The 16,510-nt window shown below is 33.4% G+C and overlaps 3 protein-coding genes across 3 annotated transcripts; 2 read left to right on the top strand and 1 right to left on the bottom strand.

Annotated features, from left to right (window-relative positions):
* Nucleotides 1-2,798: 2,798 nt before the first annotated feature.
* LOC140838050 (uncharacterized) lies at nucleotides 2,799-3,955 on the bottom strand. The gene is made up of 2 exons (XM_073204136.1): nucleotides 3,734-3,955; nucleotides 2,799-3,606 (listed from the first exon to the last, which is right to left on the bottom strand). Exons 1-2 carry the CDS (start codon nucleotides 3,951-3,953, stop codon nucleotides 2,921-2,923), a joined length of 906 nt encoding a protein of 301 aa, XP_073060237.1. The 5' UTR covers nucleotides 3,954-3,955; the 3' UTR covers nucleotides 2,799-2,920.
* A 3,364-nt stretch (nucleotides 3,956-7,319) lies between these two features.
* Nucleotides 7,320-10,045, top strand: LOC140840040 (uncharacterized). Its single transcript, XM_073207125.1, has 9 exons — nucleotides 7,320-7,584; nucleotides 7,703-7,907; nucleotides 8,000-8,090; nucleotides 8,172-8,317; nucleotides 8,410-8,653; nucleotides 8,747-8,851; nucleotides 8,935-9,117; nucleotides 9,201-9,405; nucleotides 9,484-10,045. The coding sequence occupies exons 1-9, from the start codon at nucleotides 7,365-7,367 to the stop codon at nucleotides 9,975-9,977; spliced, it is 1,893 nt and encodes a 630-aa protein (XP_073063226.1). The 5' UTR covers nucleotides 7,320-7,364; the 3' UTR covers nucleotides 9,978-10,045.
* A 1,966-nt stretch (nucleotides 10,046-12,011) lies between these two features.
* On the top strand, nucleotides 12,012-15,010 carry LOC140838049 (uncharacterized). The gene is made up of 9 exons (XM_073204135.1): nucleotides 12,012-12,252; nucleotides 12,550-12,751; nucleotides 12,845-12,935; nucleotides 13,022-13,167; nucleotides 13,252-13,495; nucleotides 13,567-13,671; nucleotides 13,752-13,934; nucleotides 14,020-14,224; nucleotides 14,317-15,010. Exons 1-9 carry the CDS (start codon nucleotides 12,018-12,020, stop codon nucleotides 14,790-14,792), a joined length of 1,887 nt encoding a protein of 628 aa, XP_073060236.1. The 5' UTR covers nucleotides 12,012-12,017; the 3' UTR covers nucleotides 14,793-15,010.
* Nucleotides 15,011-16,510: the final 1,500 nt, after the last annotated feature.

Here is a 16,510-nt window from a genome sequence, read left to right as displayed (position 1 = left end):
ACGCTCAAGTCAGTGACTGAGGAAATGAGTGAATCAACTGAACACTCAAACCTGATATTTATAGGATAATACATGGCCCCTTGATGGGTCTATCTTCCATTTGGGCTTGAAATAAGCCAGGAGTAATGAGCTCATCCATAGAGTATCATTATATATTTTTTTAGTTGTATTTGGACAAAATGATTTGATTTAACTGGAGGAATTTGATATGAGGAAATGTTTCAAAAATGGATTTCAAATGAACAGGTTGCGGATTTGAACACGGAATTTGGTGGATTAGGATTTAGGATATCAAGTCTTTTAATACAAAAATACAAAATGTTTTTTAAATCCATTGATTTGAATTTTTCTACTTTTTATTTTTAGTTTTTTCAAATCTATTAAATCAAATGATCACATCCAAACATATACTTAAATTAAACTCATTCAAAATGACAGAACTAAAAATTTCAAATATATAATAATAAATATTTTTTTGTTGAAATAAATTCATTTTATAATGGATTATTAAATCTATAACTGATTTTTTTTTTTTTGTTATTGTGGTGAAATTCAGATTTTATCTTATATAGATTCATTTCACAATTTTCACTCAAATACTTAATCAATTCCAAATTCTCTCATTCAAATGCGACCGAACATTTAAGTAGAATGATTCGTGAGACCGTCTCACAAGAGACCTACTATTCATAGATTCAGATTTCAATTTGTTACCACGTACTAGTTGATCAATGATTTGGATATATAATTTTTTAATCTTTTTATTTCAAATTCATTCGTAAGTTGTTTTTCAAATAAAATCAATGCATCTCAATTTATTAAAATCATTGGAATTATTTCAATGCATTTTATTTCAAATTCATTCTTTTAATCTAAACACGATCAGATAAATCGACAAAACATACCATGGTTTAAGCAATGTAAGATCTAACAAATCTCATTTAAGTTAATGAGTAATACCTAACTAAGATAAATTTAAAATTTATCCTTTCTTTATATATAAATGTCTACATAACGGTGAGCCTGAGCTAGTATCAGAACTTGTCTATGATATTATATTAATACTGATATTTAGATTTAACTAAACTTCAAAAAACGAGTTAAAAAAAAAAGATTGCATAACTTCATATGTGTAACTCTAATGAACTTAATGTAGCCGACATATACCTTTAACATTTGTTTGTGAAATTGGGATATATATTTTTTTTCTCATATGAAAGGGTTTGGATAAGAACAAGGCAGGATTTTTGTTTTCCTTAACAAAAATAGGATCTATATTTGTCGGCATGTTACATGCATGGCCCATCAAGTTCTCAATCAACATTACTGACAGTATAGAATGGTCATGTTTATCCAGAAATTATAATTGCACAATAACCCAAAAACTTTAATTAGTGAATGACCCAAGAAATAAAATAATGTTGTTTGCACCCCTGAAGATAATTTGATAACTAATGAAAATCTAGATTTTTGTATTTTTTTTCACACATATTTATACATATAGACAACACTTAAAACTAATGGATATTGATTTTGGCTAATTTCCAATAAAAATGTGATAAAATCAAATTAAAGGAATAATTCCCAATAATATGATCTCTAGCTAGTAGTTAATAGTTATTAAATACTGTGGCTTATTTGTTTATTATAAAATATAGTTTTACGTTCGTTATCTTGAGAACTAATTAGGCTTTTTTCTTTAGAAGTTGGAACCAAACGACGACGTAGTGTTGGTCCAAACACTTTAGGCTTGCCCACCAAGGTTGCTAAATTATAGCTATAGGTTAAACTTTTAAAGATATCAGCTTCCTAATCTTGGGAGACCCAAGCCCTGATTAGAAAATGTTATTTAAATGAGAATTTGAAATTAAATAGTTCAATTTCGTTGAATTTCTATTTTTAAATAAATTTTATTTTTTTTCCCCAGAACATTCTCATATATTTAAAACAATATTTATGGAATTTATTTGAACAAAAAATTCAAAAAAAAAAACATTTGAGATAATATTGTAATTTCAAATAGAATATATAAACCAATGTATAACCTCAATGTACATATGACATTCTGCATACTTTTTTCATGCAAGATTTATCAAATTTCTTGATATCTCTTACTAATTAATAAAATCAGAGGACTTTATAAAACTAACTCTCAGTGTATTTTTGTATGAAATATGAAAAAATAATATACGTTACAATGTTTATCTTTGGCAAAAACTTGTGTGAGACGGTCTCCCAGATTGTAGTTTATGAAACGGATCTTTTATTTGGGTCATCCATGAAAAAATATTACTTTTTATGCTAAGAATATTATTTTTTATTGTGAATATCGGTAGGATTGATCCGTCTCACAGATAAAGATTCTTGAGACCGTCTTACAAAAAACCTGCTATATATCTTTTATATAATTTAAACTTCGTACTCCAATTCTTAACTTCCTCCCCACTTATTCTTTAAGATTAAATTCTTGTTACGAGTTATTAAAATTTTATCTTGAAAATATTTCTAACAATTAAACGTGTTACATATATAATTTTCAAAATCGAAAAGTATTGGAATCATCATTTTGTGGACTGTTATATATTAGATTTGAGTTGAGTCGATCAAAGAAACCTGTTCTGATAAAAGAATAGCAGTCTCCTTGCAAAATAACTTCGACGAAATATGACTAATTAAATTAAAAATTTGCAAGGCTATCGTGTTAATAATCTAACATTCGATCGATCCAACTTTGATGAGTTTGATTTTCGACGCGAATCTAATGTTTATAATCACATTAGGAAATATATCAAATTGAATTGATTCCTGGAAACTATGGTTTCGTTTACATTTCTTTTATTAACATAAATACATAATTTACAAGGTGATGTTATAAACAAGCTCTTACTTCTGGGGTTTGTTAGAACACCAAAGCAAATTATTAACATACATTCCGAATGCAAAAGCAAGAATAATAGCCATAACCATATACGTAATCTTCCCTGATTTCCTCACCTTTGCTGCTGTACCATGCAGCAACGAGTTTATAATAATCTACGCGATCTTTGCCCACTTTTCCAGTTCGTTTTTCTGCAAATTCGGATTCAGTGCCCCAAAACTCTTCATGTTGATAGGTAATACTGGGTTCCCTTCTTTGATCATCATAAATGGTGCTACTTTTCTCATTTTTATCGTCCTCCGGTTCATCAACTTTTCCCTCCTCGACAGGTTTCGGATCTGATTTATTGCGAAAATCGTCAGCTCTTTCTTGCTTGATTTGAGCCTCGCTTATGCTGGCTTTCTTGGTACGATCGATTTCTTGATCTTTCTTTGGCCGGGACGGAATTGGTGTTGGCGGGCGTCGTTCTACGGGGCTGTGGGCCGGTTGAGTTTCTAAAACTGGCAATATTTTATCCTCTTTCTCTGCCGGAACAATCAGCTTCGGCTGCCTTATATACAATATCCCACCTTCAAATTTAGCAGTAATATTGTTGGTGTCACAATTAGGCGAGACAGGGTAATCTTTCTGAAAACTGCTCAATTTGTCGTTCCCGATCGGCCTCGTGCCGCTGACCCTCAAAGTTCCCGAGTTAGCCAGCTGAACTCTTAGCTGTTCTTTTCTAAAACCTGCAAAGTTGAGGCAGTTTTCTGAGTTACATATGCATGCATGATGAATTCAATCATATATCATCCGCGAATAGAATATCATTTTTTTTTTCTGAAAAATAACTCGAATCTAATTACAAAAACCGACCGGGGATATATATTATCAGAGTGTCACAATCTTGCTCCTGTATCAGATCAGAGGACGGCTCATATCCATTCTTTTGAGCTGCTGCATCTCCCACTTTAGCATCCATAATATTTTCGAGATATAAGTTGTTATATGTATGTATACTTAGATGGGAATGAAGATTTTGTCTCTTAAATGTACACACACATATGTATATATATGTCTGTACGTATAAGAGCATTCATGTTAAATACTAAGTTTGAGTTCCTTGAGGCGTTCGCATTTCTTGGACAATAGACTATACCTTTATTTCCATGCAGGCTTTCTTTGTTTTATATATATATATATATATATATATATATATATCAAACTTTATTTTGAGGAAAGATTACTTTTTCTTGAAACACATGTTTCCGCCTATACCTTTCTGAATAGGGAAAGAATACTCTTAAACAATGTACACATGACCATAGGGTTTTTTAAAAATAATTCAAAAATTTTAAACATTAATTGTAAAGTATTTAAAAAAATAAACGTTTTCAAAAATCCCTAATCCGCGCTTACGAAGCGCGGGACGCTACTCCGTGGAGCAGCGTCCGTGCTTCGTAAGCGCGGACCACTGCAAACGTGGAAAGCAGCCGTTTCCGTGCTTCCAAAACGCGGATGGTCTATTGCGACGGAGCGAACATTAGCGACGGAATGTATACATACCGTGCTAAAAATTCTTTAGCGAAGGTTTTAAAACACCGTCGCTTGATGTGAACTTGAATCAGCGTCGGTTAACACTGTCGCTCCGTTTCGCGACGACTTCACCGTCGTTAATTCTTATTAACAGAAAATAGTGAAAATGAAAAAAATATTTAATTGAAAAAAAATATTACAAAAATAAACTATTTTTCGCTAATTTAAAAAACTTTCTTAAATACTAAGCATGCTAGGTTAATTTTTTTGGTATTAACCACGATCATATCTCAAAATTTAAGATTGTGTAAGCTTAAAGCAGTGACATGATGCATATCGTGTTTAGTGTATTGATGTTGACCACTAACCTTAATATATATTTAATTCTTAAATTTTCGAAAAACTATATATTATTATTTTTTAATATGTGATAGAAATGTATTTTTAAATCACATTCAATAAAATTAATGAGAAATATTTTTTTGAAAAAATTCAGTAATTTCGTCTAAATCCATATTCACAACGTGTTTGATACATTTGAATGATAACAATAATTGTTTCATCAGTATCTTTATCAAATGGGTTGTGATTTTATTTACAAAATTTCTTTATAATGTACACAAAAGACTATTATTCTGAAATAAAAAATAAAACACAATCATAAGTAAATTATGTAAAAATCAGAAAAGTTATTTAATTAATATTTATTATGTGTATTACAAAATAATGTCAATAAATTTTATAAGGTGTCAGTCATCCTTGACTCACTGCAAAACCAGGTTGAATAGTAGAGGTTTATGAAAAAACTTATTTCGTGATGAATTTTTTTCTGTTTTTATTTAATGTCTTCATTACAACAAAAACGATTTTTCGCAGCGCGCAAATTCTTTTTCCGCAGCGTACATTGCATGCTGCAAAGATACAAGCCGTTGTAAGTTCAAGATTATCCGCCGCGTACATGTACATGCTGTTAATACTATTATTAGCGTGCAGTGTTAGGTGATAAAGAAAATAGCAAATATCAGCGACGGATTTGAGCGACGGTTATGCCGTTGCTAAACGTAGCGACGGTTGTTAAACCGTCGCTAAATTAATTGTAGCGACGGCTATGTTATAAATTCCGTCGCAATTACCATCACGCTGCTTCACGTGGGCAGCGTCCGCGCTTCGTAAGCGCGGATTAGGGTATTTTTGAAAACGTTTTTTTAAATTACTTTTGAAATTAATTTTAAAATATTTGAATTATTTTTAAAAACGATTAAGTTAATCATATTTAACTTGAGATAATTCTAGTATAGGTGTCTGAATAGTTTATTAGGGTAAATGTGAGTGAGTACATAAGTACGTTATAAAGACTCGTCTTGATAAAGTGAGAACATTCGTCGAATTTGAGGCGTTGCACTAACAATATACTTATTTTAAAAATCATAGTTTCATATTTTTTATTAATAATTACTAAATATATAATGAAATAATTAAAATGGATTATAATTAAGAAATTTGAATTTTTTTTTAAAAAAAAATTGTTTACTTGGGACCGGGTCAAACCTCGGGCCCTCTGTCGTCTGAAATTTTTCAGATGGCAACGGAGGCTCTGTGCTTGCATAAAGTTGGGCCAGTATGGAATAGCTTGAGCCCATATTTGCCGAATTGTTCTTTTTCCCCTCCACTCGATACTCTTATTTGTTATCATATTAGGTTTTTTTACACATTTATTATAAGAGTGTGTTTTTTAATCACTAAATAGGGTGATTCTTGGCTATTGATTTTTAAAAATCGGTTTTTTGAATCTTTTAAACCCATATTTTGCATTGTTTTCTGCTTAATTTAATTGAAATTTAAAATCTTCGAGATGATGATTCTGTTTCTACAAAAATGATGTTTTATGAGTAAAAAGTGAAAGCTAGTATTTGAATAATTTATTATCAAACAATACCCAATTACAAAAAGTTTTTTATGAGATGGTCTCACGAATCTTTATCTTTGAGACGGGCCAACCCTACCGATATTCACAATAAAAAGTAATACTCTTAGAATAAAAAATAATATTTTTTCGTGGATGACTCAAATAAGAGATCTGTCTCACAAAATACGACACACAAGCTTTTACCTTCAATTATTTATATTTTTCGAAACGCTATTCATTTCTAATTACTCTCATTTCTTATATAAATTTAATCACATTTTCAAAAGCATACTCACAAACACCACCTGAATTGCGGCGGTGTGCCAAAATGAAGTTGAATATCAATAATATTTCTCTCCACAATATCAATGTATGATACCATATCAACTTTCTAATGAAATTGGGCTAAACGTGATTAAATATCCACATATCGCACTAAAATTCAATTTTGACAAGTTCAAGTACAAATTATAAAAACCCTAGCTAGATTAGTCTACACTACGATTTTTGGATATTTAATATGAAAACTTTTATGTAAGTCATTTAAAAAAAAGCTAATAATCACGGGCCAAGGTTAAACTGTACGTTGAAAAAAAAAAACGACTACATTTCACGGGTACGTGAACAACTCAAAATACGTACTATAATATAACTGACAAGCTAGAGTCCATTAATACACACTAATGTTTGCAATTAAATACGCAAGTTAAATGCAAACATCTTAAATTAATAACGTTACCAATGCCAACATAATTTTAATGCAAAAATGATATATATAACGGCCGTATTAAGGGAAAAACCCATACATACTAATATATACTAAATTTTAACATTAAGGAGCAATTTAGATAATTAAATGCATTACAAAATATATTATTATTAATATACAATGAAAATATGCATGATGCCCTATAAATAACAAGCTCTTCTCTGTTATCTAAAGATTCAAATGCCTTTGATGCACCTAATGTGTTGTTTCCATATAACCTAACTATTTTCTTGATTTAGCTGACATTTTAGAATAGGGTTTTCGAGCAGCGATTTTTTGGGTTGGGGTTTCCTGGAATGACGAGATTTTCAATGTACACGTCTTGTATTTTGGTTTTGTTCTTGTGGGCTTCTTTTGCAGAAGCAAAGAATATGAAATACAAAGATCCTAAGCAACCATTGGAAGCCAGAATTAAAGACTTGGTGAAGAGGATGACACTTGAAGAAAAGATTGGACAGATGACTTTAATCGAGAAAGATGTGGCTACCCCGGATGTCGTCAACAAATATTTCATAGGTATGTACGTATCAGGTGCCATTTATCATCGGTAGCAAACGTCGATCCTTAATAATACTATGAGATATGTATAAAACTTATACGCATTCTTAAAAAGGATTGATTGTTGTGCATGCAGGGACTGTAATGAGTGCCGTAGGAAATGGTCCAGGACCAAAGGCCTCAGTTGAGGCATGGGCCGAAATGGTGAACCGCTTTCAAGAGGGAGCCCTTTCCACCCGACTCGGAATCCCAATTTTGTATACAGCTGATTCCATGCATGGAAACAATAACGTCTATAATACTACAATTTTCCCTCACAATATCGGGCTAGGAGTCACCAGGCAACTAATTCTGCGAATTTTTTTTTCGTTATTTTGTTTAAAAAATATTATTCTTTTGAGGAGCATTTGCGTTAAAATTTATTCTACTATAGAGATGCTAATCTTATGAAGAGGATTGGAGCTGCAACTGCACTTGAACTTAGAGCCACAGGAATCACGCATACCCTTGCACCTGATCTTGCAGTAAGCTAACCGAAATGTTCGATAAGTCCTATGTATCATATTGGTTATGAAGATATGTATATGATATTTCTCTATCTGTAGGTCTGCAGGGATCCGAGATGGGGCCGTTGTTACGAAAGTTATAGTGAAGATCCAAAGATTGTTCGAAAAATGACGGAGATTATACCGGGGTTACAGGGCGAGTTCCCGGATGGCTCCCCTAAGGGTGTCCCTTTTGTTGCTGGAAAGTAAGTATCGATCTTCCTCTTTTTCTACTTCAATCTTGCGTGAAATTTATGCAGCCTGCAGTTACCTGATGGACCAATATATAATGATCAAGAACGAAAGTTGCGGCCTGTCCAAAGAATTTCGTGGGAGATGGTGGAACGGTTAATGGAATCAATGAAAACAACACTATCATAAGCTACGAGGGATTGCGTCGCATTCACCTGCCTGCGTATTTTGATTCGATTGAAAAGGGAGTTGCCTCGATTATGTTGGCTTTTAATTGTTGGAATGGGAAGAAGGTGCATGCCAGTCGTGATCTTGTTACTAAACTCCTCAAGGGAAAGATGAAGTTCAAGGTAACAATATGAATACATTAATTCTCAAGTTTCCAAGAAAATTCCAACTATGCATTGTGATTTGAACCTATATATATTATGTATATATTTCAGGGTTTTGTGTTAACAGATTGGACTGCAATTGACAAGATCACAGATCCACCACATTCAAACTATACTTACTCTGTTCAGGCCGCAATTCTCGCAGGAGCCGACATGGTAAGTGTTTCAATTATTACACAAGAATGTTAAACTTAACCGGTGAATTTTGCTGATTCAGATTTTTCCTCCCTAACTCTCAGGTTTTAGTCCCATATAACTATTCGGAGTTTATTACTACTCTAACTTCCCTAGTGAAACACAAGCACATCCCCATCAGCAGGATAGATGATGCTGTGCACAGGATATTAAGGGTCAAGTTTGTCATGGGTCTTTTCGAGAACCCTTTAGCCGATCTTAGCCTCGCGAGCAAAATCAATACCAAGGTTAGCTTTCTCGCCTTTTTCGTAAACAAAAACCATCCGTATATTCATTATGTGGTTAAGTTGTAGTGTATCAAATTCGACAGAAACATCGAGAATTGGCTAGGGATGCAGTCCGAAAATCACTTGTTCTGTTGAAGAATGGTAAAAAAGATACGGAGCCATTGATTCCACTTTCGAAGAATGCGCCAAAAATACTAGTTTCGGGAAGCCATGCAGATAACTTGGGGTACCAATGTGGCGGCTGGACTATCAAATGGCAGGGTGGTAACGGCAATAACTTCACAGTCGGTATGTCTTTACAACTAAAAAAGTAAGTAATTTGTTGCCTTAAAGAAGCACATTACACATTCTACTTGACTCTTGCAGGTACTACAATCTTGACAGCTATCAAGAAAACCGTTGATTCTCACACGAAAGTCGTATATAAAGAGAATCCTGATTCAAATTTCGTGAAAAGCAATAAATTCTCCTATGCCATTGTTGTTGTGGGAGAGACCTCCTACGCAGAGACTCGTGGTGACAATACAAATCTGACTATAATCGAACCAGGTCCTAGAACGATAAAGAATGTATGCAGCACGGTTAAATGTGTTGTTGTGATTGTTTCTGGGCGACCGCTCGTGATGGAGCCGTATGTTAAAATGATAGATGCACTTGTGGCTGCTTGGCTACCAGGAACTGAAGGCCAGGGTGTGGCTGATGTGCTGTTCGGCGACTATGGTTTTACGGGGAAGTTGGCTCGTACATGGTTCAAGTCCGTGGATCAACTTCCTATGAATGTAGGCGATAAGAAATATGATCCTCTTTTCCCATTCGGGTTTGGAATCAGTACTAAGCCTAGAGAAGAAAAGGACTACTGAGTCATGGCCACATTTTTGGCTTCTCGTACATTTATGTATAGACAAGTTTTGAGTCACAAAAGGTGCTGGAAAAATGGTTAGATTTTGTGGTTTGATGAATATTATATATATCAGCATGGCTGTCGGATTTGGTCAATAAAGTTCTCTTCTGTATTATGATTTTGTGTCCAGGAATCCATTGTAACATTAATAGCAATTAAAAAACCAAAGGTCAACTTCTGAATTGAATTTTGAATAAATTCAATACTGAAATCCTGTCAAAATATCTGTAAAAATAAAATAGACCTGAAATTTATCACTGCTCAGATTTATCAAATAATGACACAGTGACGTATATCATATGAACAGAGCAATCATACAGGCACCGAGAAGAAAACATGATTAACCATAAATTATATCCTAATGTAATCATATTGAATTAAAGAAAAAACCCCGATGAGTGAAAAGGAGATCATCAGTCCAAAGTAGGACATGCTAAAAACATGCAATTTCTATTATATTTCTGCACAAATTGATAAACGTCTGAAATTTTTCAGTCAAATTGTCAATTTGGAAAGGCAGCATAAATAAGGTTGGGCCCATATTAGCTTTAGCTCTCTCTTTTTTCCTTAAAAAAAATATTCGGATTACATTAAATCATTGAATAAACATGACTTAGGGCTTGAGAAACAAATCTTAATTTCACTTACTAATTAAAAAACATTAAGATTGCAATTTTGGTTAATATATTTATACATTTTTTTTATTTTGGTCTTTTGTGTTGTCCATTTTCAATTTTAGCCTGAAACATTTGTTTTGTAATTAATAATAATGAATATTAGTATTATTTTTAAAATTTATTTTCAACCATGCATATTGATTGATGTTGATACATGTAGGTAGTAGTATCACAAGCATTCTTATGGAAAAGAGTAGGACTCTTGTGACACGATCTCACTAATTTTTATCTGTGAGATGGGTCAAATCTACCGATATTCACAATAAAAAGTAATATTCTTAGCATAAAAAGTAACATTTTTAATAGATAACCGAAATAAGAGATATGTCTCACAAAATACAACGTGTGAGATCGTCTCACATAAGTTTTTGTCCATAGAAAAAATATATGACTATGACAAAATTGATTTTGAACTTTGTTGCGCAAGCATTGGATTTGGATGACAATAAATTCAAGAAAAAAACGCAACTCCAAAATACTATAATTATAATTTCTTAGACATGCAGGAACTTTCTAGTCATATTTTCACCCCAAAAAAAAACGATTATGGCTTAATGATTTAAACATTAAATAAGCTAATTTAATTGACAAGATCACATTTAATACCTTACGTTTTTTGCTATTAAGTCTAATGCAAACATCTTAAATTAATGACGTTACGAGTTGTGATACTAATTACTCGTAAATGACAGCTATTTTTTTTATTTATGAAACGTTCATTAATCAAAGACCAAAATAAAGAAGACAAAAGACATTTTTTTTAGTATTGATAAATTATTATTTCTTCAAAAGATATAAAATAAATAAATTTTCAGTATCATAATCAACCATAAGAAAATAATTGTTCTTACAAAAAAAACCGCTTTAACTAACTTCACATTCTAAAGTATTTTTCTTAACTACATATAAATATATATATATATATATATATATATATATATATATATATATATATATATATATGTAATACGTATGTATGTATGTATAATATGTATGTATATATGTGTTATGTGTGTGTGTGGCCTATAAAAGATATAGTAGGTTTTTTCTCTATTAACTAAAGCTTCAAAAGGTTTCCATTTTCTTTCTTCTTTCCCTGTGACGGGTAAGCATGTGTATGTATTTCACTATTCTTTGTGACGGGTAAGCATGTGTATGTATTTCACTATTCTTTATCAATGTCTACGTTATTACATTTTTCACATGGTTTTGTTTAATCTTCGTGCCTTTTTTCTCACATAACATAATGACTTTATTTAAAAAAATATATATATTTTTTAGTTATAATGTTTTAGGACATAATTTTCAAGTGGAGATTCAAGATGGGGTCGTTCGAATTTCCGAAATTTTCCGTACCCGTCGCTTGTATTTTGCTTCTGTGCTTCTGGACTGGCTCCACAGAAACGGAGCCTGAAATATACACAGATTCTGAACATGCATTGGAAGTCAGAATCGAAGATTTGATGAAGAGGATGACACTAGAAGAAAAAATTGGACAGATGACAATTATTGAGAAAGATGTCGCCACCCCTGATGTAATGAAAAAATATTTCATCGGTACGTGATTATTCAACCGCACGACGTGTTAGTCGAGACATATAGAGAATTATAGGATAACATTTTAGTTACCATCTTTATCAAGGAATTCACACGTTTCATTAAGTAGGTTTGCTATGCTTAGTTATAACTTTTGTGAGCCGATCATACGCTAGCTAGCTAGCATGGATATCTAAATTTAAACGAACATGTATCTTAGTCTCATTTGTGTAAAATATCAGTGGAAATTAGCCTGGTTTTGAATATAATGATAATAATAATGATTATAAATTAACTAAATTGTTAATTTTTGTGTAGGGGGTGTGATGATCAGTGTTGGGAATGGTCCAAGACCAATGGCCTCGGCTAAGGAATGGGTCGATATGGTGAACCACATTCAAGAGGGAGCCCTTTCCACCCGACTCCGAATTCCGACTGTATACACTACTTGCGCTGTTCATGGCAACAATGTCTACAATGCTACAATTTTCCCTCACAATATTGGACTAGGAGTGACCAGGTAACTATTGCTGTGTAATACTTTACTTAGTCTTTCTGTTTAAAAAATCTAATACCTTGAAGGAAAAGTTGCTTAACATTTTTTCTACTGTAGAGATGCTAATCTTGTGAAGAGGATTGGAGCTGCAACTGCACTTGAACTTAGAGCCACTGGAATCCCATATACACTTGCACCTGACATTGCAGTTAGCCAATTAACCATAAAACTCCGTTAGTCCGATGTATAGTATCGGCTATGATCAGCTTATATGTGATCTTTCTCCATCTATAGGTCTGCAGGGATCCGAGATGGGGTCGTTGTTATGAGAGTTACAGTGAAGATCACAAGATTGTTCAGAAAATGACAGAGATTATATCGGGTTTACAGGGCGACATCCCGCATGGCCCGCCTACCGGTGTCCCTTATGTTTCTGGAAAGTAGGTATCAATCTTTTTCTACTTCAATCATGTGAGAGGGTTACAAGGTTAGTTATTTGATGGCCGGTTATGATCATGATCAAGAACTAAAGTTGCGAGCTGTGTGAAGAATTTTGTGGGAGACGGTGGAACGGTTAATGGAGTCGATGAAGCCAACACTGTCATAGACTATGAGGGATTGCGTCGCATCCACATGCCTGCCTATTATGATTCGATCAGAAAGGGCGTTGTCTCGGTTTTGTTGTCTTACACGAGTTGGAATGGGAAAAAGTTGCACACCAATCATGCTCTTGTTACTAAAGTCCTCAAGAAGAAGATGAAGTTCCAGGTAACCATACGAGTGTTATTCTCAACTTTTCTAGCAAATTCCAACTTTACATGTATATCTATGCATGTCAGGGTATTGTCTTAGCAGAATGGTCGGCACTTGACAGGATTACAAGTCCCCCACATTCAAACTATACTTATTCTGTTGAGGCCTCAATTCTTGCTGGAGTCGACATGGTTAGTGTTCTGATTGTTACACAAGAATATTTGACTTGTGGTATTTTCTGACACGGATTGTTACCTTCTTAATTTCTCAGGTTATATTACCTTATAACTATCCCGAGTTTATCACTACTCTCACTTCCCTAGTGAAAAACAAGTACATCCCCATCAGCAGAATTAATGATGCAGTGCACAGAATATTAAGGGTCAAGTTTGTATTGGGTCTTTTCGAGAACCCTTTAGCCGATTATAGCTTCACGAGCGAACTCGGTAGCCAGGTTAACTTTCTAGCCTCTTTCCTTGAAAAAAAAACCAATCCTTTATTCATTATGTGGTTAATATGTAGTGCGTCAAATTTGACAGAAACACCGAGAATTAGCAAGAGACGCAGTCCGAAAATCGCTTGTTTTGTTAAAGAATGGTAAAAGTGATAGTGATCCATTGCTTCCACTCTCAAAGAATGTGCCAAAAATTCTAGTTGCAGGAACCCATGCACATGACTTGGGGTACCAATGTGGTGGATGGACTATGAAATGGCAGGGCTTTAAAGGCAATAACCTTACCGTCGGTATGCCTTTACGACGAATAAGACATAAAATTAAAATGAAGAAATTTCCTTGTCTGAACAATCACATTACTCATTCTACTTGACTTTTGCAGGAACTACCATCTTGACCGCTATAAAAAACACTGTTGATTCCCTTACAAAAGTCGTATATGAAGAGAATCCTGATTCGGAGTTTATGAAAACCAATAAATTCTCATACGCCATTGTTGTTGTGGGAGAGGTCCCCTATACAGAGATTCGTGGTGATAGTACAAACCTGACTATAATTGAACCTGGTCCTAGAACAATAAAGAACGTTTGTGGGGCGATCAAATGTGTTGTAGTGATTATTTCTGGACGACCGGTTGTGATGGAGCCTTATATAGGAGGGATAGATGCACTTGTGGCTGCTTGGCTACCAGGAACCGAGGGCCAGGGCGTGGCTGATGTGTTGTTTGGTGACTATGGTTTTACGGGGAAGTTGGCTAATACGTGGTTCAGATCTGTGAATCAGCTTCCGATGAATGTAGGCGATCCACATTATGACCCTCTTTTCCCATTTGGATTTGGCAGTCAAAACTCAGCCTAGAAAATAGCAGGATTAAGACTAAGTTGTGCTTCTTACAACTAGCTTTATGAATGGGGTGATTTTTGAGTCGGAAAATTATAGTAAAAAATAGATTTTTGATTTGTATGATGAATGTTTCAACATGGCAATCTGATTTGGTTGAGAAGTTCCCTTCTAGTTTGAAATGTAACAGTGATAACTTTGCATTTGAATCCTCTAGTTGTTCATCGATCAGTGCAAAAACATGGGAATGTGGCAATTTGTGAACTTGGTCGGTCTGATGGTAAGACACTTAACATTGAATAGATACAGTCGGAGCATACATAAGTGTGTGAATAATATATGATGTTTGATATAAATCTACAATATATTTTAATAATTTATATTAAATTTAGCTTTGAAAACTCAAATTAAATAATGGCTTTAAATTTTGGGTAGCTTTTGACGAAAATTTGCACCGGGTCCCTCTGTAATTTGGGGATTGTTTCACCCTACTCCCTGCACGGCAATGAACGGCCCAGATCACTCTTGACTCGGAAAAATCCGAGCCGTTAGATCGACTTTTGCGAGCCATGCCCGCAAGGATAGGGTCGAGTGAACCGTAATTTGGAAACAATAAAAAACAGAAAATAAACTCTTCACATTTCAAAATTCACGCCGAAAATACCCTGGCGGCAACTGACAACAAAAGTCGACAAAGAAATGTACTAGAAATGTATTTATCGTGTAATAAATTTTCAGATATGAAAACTCATTTTCATACGCGTTTTCACACTGATGACACCCTCATTCTGAAATTATCCAATCATCGAATTTTCTCTCATCTTATAGTATTTGAATGTTGAGTTCTATAATATTTGTGAGGTGTTTTGTTCTCCAATATAAAAAGAGTAAAGAGTGAGTGTTTTCTTTAAAAACACAGTGACTGGGTTTACATCATAAAATATTATAATAGAATTCTTTTAATATTACCCGTGATTTTACCCTAATAATTTTTAAAAAAAATTCACGTAAATTTCGACGTTTAATTTATTTTTTATTTTTATATTTATTATCTCAAGTTATTTCACTGGGATCAAAATACCCTATCCACAAACATGCGTTCAGTAGTTTTTTTTTTTTTATTTTGTATTCACGTAAATTCACTGAAATGACTTTTTTATAATAAATATTTCATTAACTTCAATGAAAGGCTAATACATCATAATAAAATTAAAAAAAGTAGGGATCACCCCACCCACTTGACCAGACATAAAGAATCGATGGTAAGATATGAAATGCCTGATTCGTTGAATCGTGATATAAAAACAAAAGTACATTTAAAAAATATGGAGTTTACGATCTTCTAAAACCAATCCAAATGTAGACGAATCTGAATTTAAAAATAATATTTTCTTTAACATTAAAAAGTTTTTTAAAATTTGTATACGCCGTTAGTGCTAGAGCTAGTTAAAATTATAGTTAAAGATTAAGATTCAAATGAATCCATTCCACTTGTTTCAATAATTAAGTTGAGATAAAAAATTGTGTGAGACGATCTCACATATCATATTTGTGAGACGGATCTCTTATTTGGGTTATCCATGAAAAAGTATTATTTTTTATGCTAAGAGTATTACTTTTTATTGTGAATATGGATATGATTGACCCATCTCATAAATTAAGATCCATGAGATGATCTCACGTGAGATTCACTTTTAAGTTGAGGTGGGATAAGTCACTGTCCGTCTATTTATTTT

The sequence above is a fragment of the Primulina eburnea genome, chromosome 8 (assembly GCF_022965805.1).
Source record: "Primulina eburnea isolate SZY01 chromosome 8, ASM2296580v1, whole genome shotgun sequence".
NCBI lineage: Eukaryota > Viridiplantae > Streptophyta > Magnoliopsida > Lamiales > Gesneriaceae > Primulina > Primulina eburnea.
The sequence above is the reverse complement of the archived record's forward strand: the minus strand, read 5'-3'. Positions and strand labels throughout refer to the sequence as shown.

Excerpts from the sequence above, each read along its gene's own strand:
- LOC140838050 (XM_073204136.1), bottom strand. The coding sequence starts at position 3,953 with ATGCTCTTATACGTACAGACATATATATACATATGTGTGTGTACATTT. Across the intron at positions 3,607-3,733 it reads TCTGATAATATATATCCCCG|GTTTTAGAAAAGAACAGCTA; the intron begins GTCGGTTTTTGT and ends TCAACTTTGCAG.
- LOC140840040 (XM_073207125.1), top strand. The coding sequence starts at position 7,365 with ATGACGAGATTTTCAATGTACACGTCTTGTATTTTGGTTTTGTTCTTG. Across the intron at positions 7,908-7,999 it reads ATCGGGCTAGGAGTCACCAG|AGATGCTAATCTTATGAAGA; the intron begins GCAACTAATTCT and ends ATTCTACTATAG. Across the intron at positions 9,406-9,483 it reads CGGCAATAACTTCACAGTCG|GTACTACAATCTTGACAGCT; the intron begins GTATGTCTTTAC and ends TGACTCTTGCAG.
- LOC140838049 (XM_073204135.1), top strand. The coding sequence starts at position 12,018 with ATGGGGTCGTTCGAATTTCCGAAATTTTCCGTACCCGTCGCTTGTATT. Across the intron at positions 13,168-13,251 it reads GTCCCTTATGTTTCTGGAAA|AACTAAAGTTGCGAGCTGTG; the intron begins GTAGGTATCAAT and ends ATCATGATCAAG. Across the intron at positions 13,496-13,566 it reads AGAAGAAGATGAAGTTCCAG|GGTATTGTCTTAGCAGAATG; the intron begins GTAACCATACGA and ends TATGCATGTCAG.